Genomic DNA, 12152 nt, shown 5'->3' with positions numbered 1-12152 from the left:
TCAAGATTTCAGTGTATTAGGGAGGGGAGTGGGCATAAAAGCAAATGCAACAGCTGTGTTAAGAAAATTATCCAAAACTTGACGATAAGGCAAAATGAGGATTGCACATTCTTTCAATGTCATTCTGGAACACTGTCTACAAGGCCCATTCAAAGTATATTCTGTTATCTAGGGGGATGTTTCTTTGTTTCAGTTACTATTTATTACTGATGAGGGCCCAGATTTTGTGAAGATACATATTAATTTGTAGATTTTTATCTAGTAGAAATACAAATAATTTCTGTCCATTAGAAAAGATGATCCCAAAGGTTACTGTTTTATAGTCCTATAGGGTATGAACCAGTTTTCTCTGTAACCTCGTAATCTTATTCCAACATTCTTTCTTCAGTCCCTCAAATACTCTTTGAACCCATTTTACCATCCTGCTAGTTCCCTCACTAATGAGTAAAATAAATATTTGGCATGCGTTCATCTATACCTGCAGCAGAGTTATGCTTTTCAACTTTCTGAAAATTATACTTTGGCAGCAGATTCATGTGGAGTTCCCCAAACTTGAGCAGCGGAGTATCTATCACAGGTCAGGGATTATATTAGAAGTGTTCTACTATAAAGAAGTCTCTACATTCCACTCCAGGAGGGTGAAAATATTAGAGAGACAGAACAGAAATCACTAACAAAGTCAGAAGTATAAAATTTAACTGAAAACAGTTGGCAGGGACTGAATTTGAGACGAATACCTGAAACAAGCATTTTTTTCTACTTTTCCTCTCATCCCATTCCTAAAGAACATACGATGATTGATGTATTTGTTTCGCTCCTTGGCAGCCTCTCACTGACTGTTGTAGAGGAGCTCTGTGACCCACTGGATTAGACAGAATAAGCCAAGCGATGCCCTGGAGGCTAGAATGGATGTGGCGAACCTAACCCTTCAGGGCTACATACTTGGATTCTTTCCCAAATTTAGGAAAGGAAGGGATGCAAGAGACTGTAAGCCAGAGGACACACACACGCTGCTATCCCTATCGAGGCCCCAGGGTGGAGCTTGCTGTGGTCTGAGCAGCCTGAGACTTTGAGTCAGAATTTCCACTTCAGCTGGCAACAGCTGGATCATGCAGCTTCCTCCTCCGAAGGAGTCCCTCCAAGAGAACCAGGAGTTCCAGTTCCAGACTCCACGCCTCTCCTTCCTGCCCACCAGGGCCTAGGATCCAGCAACATTTACTTCCTGTACAACCTAGAGAGATAACTGGGACAAAGGCAGGAAGTCCTATGCATGGGAAACACCCTTCACAGAAAGGTGTCCCTCCCAGCTCACACACCCATGAGGATTCCACCCACCAGTTCTTCACAGCTTCCCTTTCATCATAACTCATGTAGCACCTATTCTTTCCCTTCCTCATTCCTACTTCTCTATGGTCCCCTACTGGGCTCCTTACTTCCTTCTTATTGTACATGCTGACCCTGACTGTTCTCATCCCTTCAGACATAGCAGAAGGTAAGGCAACTACTGGGAAGGGCAAAATGAAAGTCTAAAAGTATAGTGAAGTAGAATTGAGTTTTTTCTCTGTCTTGTGGAGTGAGAGGATTGATTTTTGCAGCACATTATATTTAGTACAAGAAATACACAGTGGGGCTTCCCTGGTGGCGCAGTGGTTGAGAGTCCGCCTGCCAATGCAGGGCATGCAGGTTCGTGCCCCAGTCCAGGAAGATCCCACATGCCGCGGAGCTGCTGGGCCCGTGAGCCATGCCGCTGAGCCTGTGCGTCCGGAGCCTGTGCTCCGCAACGGGAGAGGCCACAACAGTGAGAGGCCTGCGTACCGCAAAAAAAATAAAAAAAGAAATACAGGGTGCAGAAATCAAGGAACTAGATTGATATGATACTCTTTTCCCTCATAAACCAACATTTTTGCCAATTCCCATTCCCTCAAAAAAATTACTAGTCCTAGACTAAGTTCCCTAAGTTCCATTTAAATAGCCTTCTAAAGCAAGGTAAGCCGAGGTAACAGATTCAGGTTTTATACACACATCTAGCCTTTAGAGACTGATTTTGTGCAGCCTGGTGCTAGCAAACTTCCAAAAGCCACTACCTCAGTAGAGTAAGGGATTTATAGAGTACCTCTGATGCCGCATACAAACATTTTGAGGGGAGAATGTTCTGCCTCTTCAGGATTTGGAACAGCTGCCACATACTCATACTGTTATGGGAGTTTGAGTTACTTTGACCACTTTAGAAAATTGTTTACTAGTATCTACAAAAGCTGAACAAATGTACATCCTATGATTTAGCAATTTTACTCCTAGGTATATACCCAACATAAATGTATATACTTATACACATGCACCAAAAGACATGTACAAGTTCATAGCAGCACTGTCCGTATCCATACTAGTCACATACTGGGAACAACTCAAATGTCCAGCAACAGCAGAACAAGTAAATAAGTTGTGGTTTATTCCTATGATGGAATTCTATAAAGCAATAAGAATGAACACATTTTTGCTATATGCAACAATGTGGATGAATCTCACAAACAACATTGAACAAAAGAAACCAGACATAAAACGGTATGTGCTATATCATTATATTTATATGAGGTTCAAACAAGCCACATCAATCGTTTAGAAGCCAAACAGTAGATACCTTTGGGGGTGGGGGAGAGACTGTCACTGGGAGGTGGGCTTCTGAAGAGCTGGTAGTGTTCTAGTCCTTGATCTGGTTACCAGGGACTGTTACAAGGATGTGTTCGCCTTGTGAAAATTCACTGTTCTATAAACACTTCTGATCTGTGCACTTTTCTGTATGCTTGTTATACTTCAATAGAGTTTTAAAAGATGGTAAATTTACACAGACTAAGGTTCCTATCTTTATTTCTTTCTAAACTCGATTTCCCCTTCCCCATTAATATTACCATCCCACCAGACTTCTGCCTCTAATCAGTCCCCCATATAAATGATTTGAAACACATATATTTCTGCCAAATGGAATTGAGCTGGCCTCTCTGCATTCTTGCAATTTTTCCAGCTTTCCTAATTGGGCTAATTCCATGGTAGTTGTCTCCACCTCATGACTCAAATCTATGCTGAAGAAACCCCAAAGATCTTTAGGGGGTAGATGCCAAGTGACAACTCTTTCTCCATTTTCTTCTTTATCCACTAATTTGAGGGCTCCTCTGGGTCACTGAGAATAACTCTAGCAGCAGAAACTCTCCTAAGTGTATAATTCGATTGGCTAGTCCCACTTTCTTCTATCCCTACTGCTGGTTTTCACTATCTACTAATCAGTATCTTTAGAGATACTGAGCATTTCTATTCAAGGTGTAAGGATAGGAATTATTTCCACTAAGACCATCAGTTCTGGGTACATGCTGGAAACAAAGTCATGTACTAACTAGGCTTCAAAGGTCAGCCCTATCCAGCTTTCCTCAGAGAAACACATAAAAGTTTTATATATTGGTAGTAGGTAGAATTCCTCTAAGAGGGGCTGCTGAGAAACCTTGCAACTATAGGGGTAGAAGCAAAATATTGATAATATTGCATTTCAGGATAAGAGTATCTGGTAAGAAGCCAGTATCACCAAATCTGTACTGTCCCTGGAGACCTACCCCTATGTACCCCAACTTACGACTGACACAACTTGACTAGGTCCTGGTCTGTAGTGCTTGGCTGCAATCCCCGGATGTAGAGGTTGGTTTTACTCAGCTGGTCATTTACAGTGCTCCCACTGCTGCTGTTAGGGGTACTGTTGCTTGGACTAGGTGGTGCCATTGGCTGAGACAATGACACATATGGCTGCAGGGAGACATGAAGAACAGAAGGTCAGAAGAATTATACATTTAGATGCTGAAGAGTGAGGAAGATCTTGGCCCCTTGGAAAGAATGATTCCAAACTTTAACAGCAATGAAGTCATCAAAAGAGTTAAAAGGGCTTCCCTGGTGGCACAGTTGTTAAGAATCCGCCTGCCAGTGCAGGAGACACAGGTTCGAGCCCTGGTCTGGGAAGATCCCACATGCTGCGGAGCAACTAAGCCTGTGCGCCACAACTACTGAGCCTGCGCTGTACAGCCCGTGAGCCACAACTACTGAGCCTGCATGCCACAACTAATGAAGCCCATGTGCCTAGAGCCCGTGCTCTGCAACAAGCGAAGCCACCACAATGAGAAGCCTGTGCACTGCAACAAAGAGTAGCCCCCGCTCGCCGCAACTAGAGGAAAGCCCTCACGCAGCAACAAAGACCCAATGCAGCCCTTAATTAATTAATTTTTTAAAAAGAGCGTTAAAAAAGAAGCCTAAAGGAATTCCTCTCTGCCATAAAATAAGAAAATATTTAACTGTCCTACCTAACTTTCAGGGGGAATGAGAGGCCAAAATAAGCTTGATAAAGGTTTTGAAAAAAGGTACTTAGTTATAGAGGAACGTTTTTATCATACAGATGCTGGAGACACAATTAATGTATGCCTCTTAAGTAAATTGTGTAATGAGACAAGACTAATAAAATCTAGGTTCCATTCAAAAATCACAGAGGAACTAATAAAAATTTATTAAATGATGAAGGTATAGAAAAGTTGAACATAGATTATTCATAAAACTGTAGAATATGAGACTGCAAAATACCTGCAGGAGCTTGAAAATTATTATAAGATTAGACAAACAAAATGAAATACTAATTACCATGCCAGGTAGTAAAAAATGAAATTTGTTACTATGCTGATAGGGGTTTAGCCATAAGTTATTTACAAGTTTTTAAAAGTTTAAATATGAATGAATAATAGATAAAGTATGGTTAAGGAAATCCAGCATTGGGGTGAAACATCTGTAATTTTTCACTACTGATACCAGGACAGGCAACCAGACTCTGCTACATTTTGGAGCCCCTTCTGTAGGGGGGTACTTCTGTTAGAGAAAAATTACCAGGTTGACTGGAACATGGATCCATTTCTTTCATGGCATATTTTATACCCTTATGCTCTAATCAGGCTTCTAGTGTATATACATATATATGGTTCATAATCCTCTAAATTTGCATAATTACCTATAATATAGTGCATTTTACTATATCATACTCATATTCCAGTTCTCCCTTGTCTTAAAGCACTGTATAGTATAAATCTGTTTGGAATTACTTCCCTATAAAATACTAGCTGCATCTCCAGGTTTTCCCCCTCTCTCTCTTCTCTGGTAGTAGTGGTAAGGGATTAGAGTGGTAACAGAAGAAAAAGGGAAACATGAATATCAAAGAGGGGAAATCTTCCCCCCAAAGAATCTTAATGTGAAATGTGCCTCTTACATTTCACGCCTCTGACCTTTAGCAAACTTTAAAATAAAAATATTTGCTCAAGCTAAATATGTTGAAGCAAGTATTTACCTATTTTTGTCACTATACATAATCACAAATGTGTACCCACTTGCAAATACACAGTTCATTCCTCAGCTCTATACTGCAGCAAAGAAGAAACCCAATACCACATTCTGGAATGGCCCAAAGCCTCATGACCTATTGTAGCTCTTGATACACCCTTTATATTTCCTATCCTTGTCCCCCTCTCTTTGCCAGCACTTACACTAGGATTTTCCATATAGAACAATCCATGTGCCAGAAGAATATGAATTATTCCTCTGTGGTGGTAGTGATAGTCGACAAGTGCAGGGTAGGGCACATGCACGTTTTTCAGCAACTTTCAGACAACAAGACAAAATCAGGGCAAATAAACCTAAAAGTCATACATCCAGTGCTAGAAATGGCAATACATACTTTAAGAATGATGTTGAAATCTCCACTGAATTAGTAGACATGTAATAATAATCAAATACTAGTGGTCTAGGCCCCCTCCATTATCACTACTGTTTTAAGTGCACCATCTGATTTAAAGTAGAGGCAAGAAGGGACTTCCCTTGTGGTCCAGCGGCTAAGACTCTATGCTCCCAATGCAGGGGGCCTGGGTTCAATCCCCAGTCAGGGAACTAGATCCCACATCCCGAAACTAAGAGTTCACACCTCACAACTAAAGATCCCGCAGGCAGCAACAAAGATCCCACATGCCACAACTAAGACTGGGCGCAGCCGAATAAATAAATAAATATTTTTAAAAAATAATAATAAAGTAGAGGCCAAGAAGATTATCAACTATATTCTAATCATGGCTGTTCCTGAGTTCAGAATAAGATCACTGCTCGAGATCATTCACTAAGATATGCCTTTCCTCATCTCTAAGGAATTGCCATTATTGATCCTTAGCTGAGAAAGCCAAGCTTCTTCTAATACGAGAGTCTAGGGAATTCCCTGGTGGTCCAGTGGTTAGGACTCGGCGTTTCCACTGCTGGGGCCTGGGTTCAGTCCCTGGTTTTGGGAACTAAGATACTGCGAGCCGTGTGGTGTGCCACACCCCCACCCCGCCCCTAAATAAATAAATAAGAGATTCCAGGCCTGTGGGGTGATGTTGATGCCAACAGTAACAATGATATAGCAGAAGCAACTCTAGCAGCATCATATCATGTGCCAAGCACTGGCAGATGAGATCACCTGCCTCAGCTAGAGCTCATCTATCCCCTTTCCCAAGGTGAGAGAATATTCCTAAGAGGAAGTTATCAATGATGCTACGACTGTCCAAATAAGAACACAAGGGTTACTGAGGAAAGAAAGAAATTGAAAAGAAGCTTTTGGTTTACTACCATGGTTATAACCTTGGTTTTAACACTAATGTCTTAGTTATAATCTAAAAATATGTCTTAGTCAATGATAAACTTGCTGCAAGGCCAGAAAAATTCCTAGAAAAAAAGATGTAGTTCAGAAAATAAAAACCCAAAACTCTTCTCTTTTGCTATTCCCAAACAGCTCTTGAAACTACTACATAGTCTCCAAAGAGAAAAAATAGAAAAATATTCTCTTTTCAAGAGAATTCAATAAAAAAGGTCAAGAAAGCCTCTAAGTAAAGCTTATCTAGCTTCCCGAAAGAAACTATTTGGAGAGACAATAATAACTAATGTAAACTAATGATCCTTGTTTACCTATGTACATAAAAGAGAACAGGGCAGTATATATGAGAGTCCAGAGGACTGAGATATTCTTACTGGGCGAGAGAAGGGTGGGGCAGTATTGTCTCTCTTGACTCCTGTTGGTCTGTAACGGTTCTCTGAGGCCACTGGTTCTCTGTCCGAGCCTAAGCTAAAAAATGAAGAGCAAGATTTGAACTGTTTAAAACAAGGCCCTCATATTTGTCCTAGAATCTTAAGACACCTGGGATGGTATTAGATTTGCCTTTAGAAATAAAGGATGGTAGCATATTATCACGTAGCAAAGAAATATGTAAAGTTATCCAGTAGAAAAGGTAGGTATGAGTCTTCTTTTTTACAAAATATTTATTTATTTATTTGGCTGCGTCGGGTCTTAGCTGCAGCACGTGGGCTCTTCCTTGCGGCGCTCGGACTTCTCTAATAGTGGCGCATGGGCTTCTCTCTAGTTCTGGTGGGCGGGTTCCAGAGCTCGAGGGCTCTGTAGTTGCAGCATGGGGGCTTAGCTGCCCCGCGGCATGTGTGATCTTAGCTCTCTGACTGGGATCAAACCCGCGTCCCCTGCATTGCAAGGTGGATTCTTAACCACTGGACCACTAGGGAAGTCCCTATGTATGAGTCTTCTCATGAAGGAGATTTAATTCTGACTGGGAAACATTAACAGGTTTATAAGCTGAGAAATGACATGATAACATATGTTTGAGAAAGCTAACACTAGGTGCATTATCCCAGCTGGTTCGGAGGGGTAGAAGACCAGAGGTGGTAAGACTAGTTAGGAGATATTAGACATGAAGGGAGGTCAGGAAAAAGTATAGAAGTTAAATTCAGACTGGCAGAATTTGAAGTTATCTGCTTGATGGATATATGCTGAATGCTTTTAGAATAAATACTGGTTAATTTATTCAGTTAGTAAACATTTAAATACCTTTAAAATACTATGCAAGGCGTGAAAAGCCTGGTAGTTAGCATGGAAGAGCCTGGAAGTTTGATTTCTTAGCTAAAAGTTAACGCACCACCTTAGAAATATAGGCTTATAAAGGAGGTATTAATGCTTTTAGAAAGTTCTAGTATTGCACTACTTCTTTGGGAAGTGGAGTAAACTCAGTTATGATAGCTAAAGGTGGGAAGCAATCTCAGGGCGAGGACTTTTTGGCTTTGGATCTTCCAGTGAAACCCAGATGCCTATGGGCAATTCGTTACCAAGGCAGAACAGGGAACACTGGATTGCAAAGACGAATTGATTGAATGCAAATGCTAGGGAACACCAAATTTGAGGTTGGTTGGAGACTAGAATCTATCAATAAAAGGTGTGTGAGAACACTAGCAGGGGGAGGACTTGGCTGTTTCCTAGAAGGGCCACTCCCCTTGCATAGTAAACAGCCATACATAAAAGCTGAAAGAAGGCAAAGAAAGGTAGGACAAATGAGTTAATGGATATAAAGTACTTAACATGGTGTGTGGCATACAGCAAGTATAAACTGTCAGTAACCGTTATTATTTTAAAATTTGGAGTCTTTTAAAAAATGGAGTTCTTCTATAATTAAAGGACAAAATTCTCCTTCCTTTGCAGAATATGGATAACTCACCCAAGTTGAGCTGTTATTTGTCTGCAGAGACTTGATGCTTCCCCAGCAGTTCTTTTTTTTTTTTTAATTTTTATTTATTTATTTATTTATTGGCAGCATTGGGTCTTCGTTGCTGCGCGTGGGCTTTCTCTAGTTGCAGCGAGCGGGGGCTACTCTTCATTGCGGTGTGGGCTTCTCATTGCGGTGGCTTCTCTTGTTGCAGAGCATGGGCTCTAGGTGTGTAGGCTTCAGTAGCTGTGGCACATGGACTCATTAGTTGCGGCTCGCGGGCTCTAGAGCGCAGGCTCAGTAGTTGCGGCACACGGGCTTAGCTGCTCCACAGCATGTGGGATCTTCCTGGACCAGGGCTCAAACCTGTGTTCCCTACACTGGCAGGCGGATTCTTAACCACTGCACTGCCAGGGAAGTCCCCCCACCCCCCAGAAGTTCTTAAGGATCCAGGAAAACTCTGGAGAGATGTTTTTATGGAAAGCACATGAAGAGATTTGAGCCTATGAGGCAGGCAGCGAGATAACTACTCAGTAAGCAGGCCCTGACCATCTTCAGAACTACCTCTCTCTGACCTCCTCAGAAAGTTACTTATGTCTAGATTATAAAATGATTCCTTATGTTTTGTTCTTCTTTTACTGTCTAGGGCTGAGGCCTTTTAGATAAAATACTGAAGAGACTTTAATTTCCTAAAGATTGGGGGGGTGGTATTTGAAGGATGGTTAGAGAACTGTCCTATAAAATATCCCATAAGAATCTCTGGGATAATAATCCGGGGAAGGGCTTACAGTATGGGGATAGAGAAATATATAACTCCTTCATCTTCATCCAGAAAAAGAAAAATCAAACTCCCGTCTTCCTGTAGCAAGGAACTTTATGTTTCCTGTCTTGCTGAGTTACAGGAAACTAGGAGACAAGAGAGCGTTCTTCCTTTTGCTCTCTTGCAAGAGATCATAATGGTAGAAGTGATACAAGGCCTACTTCCCAATCACTAAGTTTTCATCAGATCTTTAAAAGAATGATCCAGTCAGATGAGCTACTTAAAAATTAATGTAACTGAAACACTGTCTTTATTCTGAAAATAAGGTTCTCTGATCAAGTGTTCATTTTGCCTGGTTTAATAAAATTCACAAACCCTGTATCCATTCATTTGCTATCAAAGTTATCCCCATCCTAAGCCCTTAACTCTTATTGTCACCAGAGCAGGAGAAAACTCCATCCCGTGTCTAGTGCCCAGTGAAGTTCCTGGCATAGAGTATAAGCATGGATATTTGCTAAAAGGAGTAAAATAAACTTAGGGGATTTGCTAATTGTGTATCATCTTAATAAACGCCTAAGAAAGTCTCACAGATACAAAATCCAGTGGCCTGACATCAAAATTCCTATTACAACCTGGATATTGATGATCCACAAGACAAGCTCCTAAAGCCAGTGGTCTCTGGGACATATAACACATCTGAACATTTTTGCCTAAAAATACATTATTTTCTGAGTTCTGTCATAATGTCTCCTAATAAGAGAAAGTCCACTTTCCCTGCAAAGTAACAGACCTCCTAATATTCACTCATGAGACCCTTTGCATTATTTGAATCATTCAATAAATATCTGAATGCAAATATTCCATGCCCTGCTTGATGCAGTGGGGACTCACAGATGAGTAAGAGTATAAGTGAAATATTTCATAATAAATTTAAACACACACTCACAAGAAGCCATTAAGTAATTCACAAACCAGAGCGTACAATCTAGATAACTAGCAGAAAAAAATATGTGTGCTAATGGGGATCCAAGCAAAATGGTATAAGAACATGAAAGAATAAACAATTCCTGAGGGAAAAGTTTCTCAAGTAAGTACGATGTTTGGGTTGTACCTTGAAGGATGAGTAGGATATTAAACCTTTAATAGGGAGCCATAGGGAAATGCAAATCAAAATCATAAGGAGGGGGACTTCCCTGGTGGCGCAGTGGTTAAGAATCCGTTTGCCAATGCAGGGGACACGGATTCGATCCCTGGGTCCGGGAAGATCCCACATGCTGCGGAGCAACTAAGCCCATGCACCATAACTACTGAGCCTGCGCTCTAGAGCCGGCGAGCCACAACTACTGAGTCCGCGTGCTACAACTACTGAAGCCCACACGACCAGAGCCCATGCTCCTCAACAAAGAGAAGCCACCGCAATGAGAAGCATACACACCTCAAGGAAGAGTAGCCCCCACTCACTGCAACTAGAGAAAGCCCGTGCACAGCAAGGAAGACCCAATGTAGCCAAAAATAAATAAATAAAATAAATTTATTTTAAAAAATCATAATGAGATACCACTTCATATCCACTAGGATGGCTGTAATAAAAAGACTATGACTTTACTCAAAAGTAACTTTGATGGCTATAATAAAAAAGAACAAGTGTTGGTGAGGCTGTGAAGAAACTGGAACCCTTGTACACTACTGGTGGGAATGTAAAATGATGCAGCTGCTTTGCAAGACAGTTTGGCAGCTCCTAAAATGGTTCAACACAGAGTTATCACATGACTCAGCAATTCCACTCCTAGGTATGTACCCAAGAGAACTGAAAACATATGTCTGCACAAAACCTGTACACGAATTTCGCAGCAGCATTATAATAGCCCAAAGTGGAAATAACACAAATGTCTATCAACTGATAAATGGATACATAAAATGTGGTATATCTATACATGAGCTTATTATTCAGTCATAAGAAGGAAAGAAGTACAGATACATGCTATAATATGAACCTTGAAAATATGCTAAGTGAAAGAAGGCAGTCACAAAGGACCACTGATTACATAATTCCATTTATATGAAATGTGTATAATAGGCAAGTCTTTAGAAACAGGAAGTAGATTACTGATTACCTATGGCTGGGAGAGGGGGATAATGAAAGAACTGGGAAGTGATAGCTAAGTGGGCAGAGCTTCTTTGGGGGTGGGTAATGAAAATGTCCTAAAAGTATGGTAATGGATGCAGGACTCTGTGAATATACAAAAGCCACTGAACTGTACCCTTTAAATGGGTGAATTGTATAGTATGTGAATTATATCTCAATAAAGCTGTCATAAAAATTTGATAGAGATGGGTAGCGAGAAGAGGACATTCCAACCATTGAAAACTTCTTGAGATGTTCAGCTATCACACACTAGTATGACCTAGCACAGGATTCAGCCTAGGTTGGCATCACCCTACTTCATTTCCAGATAGAAAATTCATAAGATTAATATATTTTATTGAAATTCAAGTGGAAATATGTATTAGACATTAAATCATATCAGAGCAAGAAAGGAATATTTTCTGTAATCCCCCTCCCTGAAAAAAAATATAACATTAAAAACAAAACAAAAACAGAAAGGTATCTCTGGAACACACAGCACCTGAGCCACAGAACCCATACCACGGATCTGCCCACCATACCTGGTTTTACTTTATTTATTTATTTATTTAGGCCACGTGGTATAGCATGCGGGATCTTAGTTCCCTGACCAGGATCGAACCGGGGTCCCCTGAGGTGGGAGCTCAGGGTCTTAACCCCTGGACCACCAGGCAAGCCCCCATACCTGGTT

General features: G+C 40.9%; 1 protein-coding gene across 7 annotated transcripts in view; it reads right to left on the bottom strand.

The window, feature by feature from the left end:
- Positions 1 to 12152, bottom strand: part of RBMS2 (RNA binding motif single stranded interacting protein 2) — a 64462-nt gene that overhangs the window by 22935 nt on the left and 29375 nt on the right. For 5 of the 7 annotated variants that reach the window (XM_029206675.1, XM_029206676.1, XM_029206673.1 and 2 more), the window contains one exon: positions 3620 to 3786. In XM_029206675.1, coding sequence (XP_029062508.1) covers positions 3620 to 3786 — 167 coding nt within the window. Of the gene's footprint in view, positions 1 to 1007; positions 2205 to 3619; positions 3787 to 8588; positions 8754 to 12152 lie in introns of those variants that run through there. The other 2 variants (XM_029206678.1, XM_029206679.1) reach the window with 2 other exon arrangements.

This window comes from Monodon monoceros, unplaced genomic scaffold, assembly GCF_005190385.1.
Source record: "Monodon monoceros isolate NGI ecotype Baffin Bay Population unplaced genomic scaffold, NGI_Narwhal_1 Super_Scaffold_6, whole genome shotgun sequence".
NCBI classification, from domain to species: domain Eukaryota; kingdom Metazoa; phylum Chordata; class Mammalia; order Artiodactyla; family Monodontidae; genus Monodon; species Monodon monoceros.
This window is presented reverse-complemented; position numbering and strand designations above follow the sequence as displayed.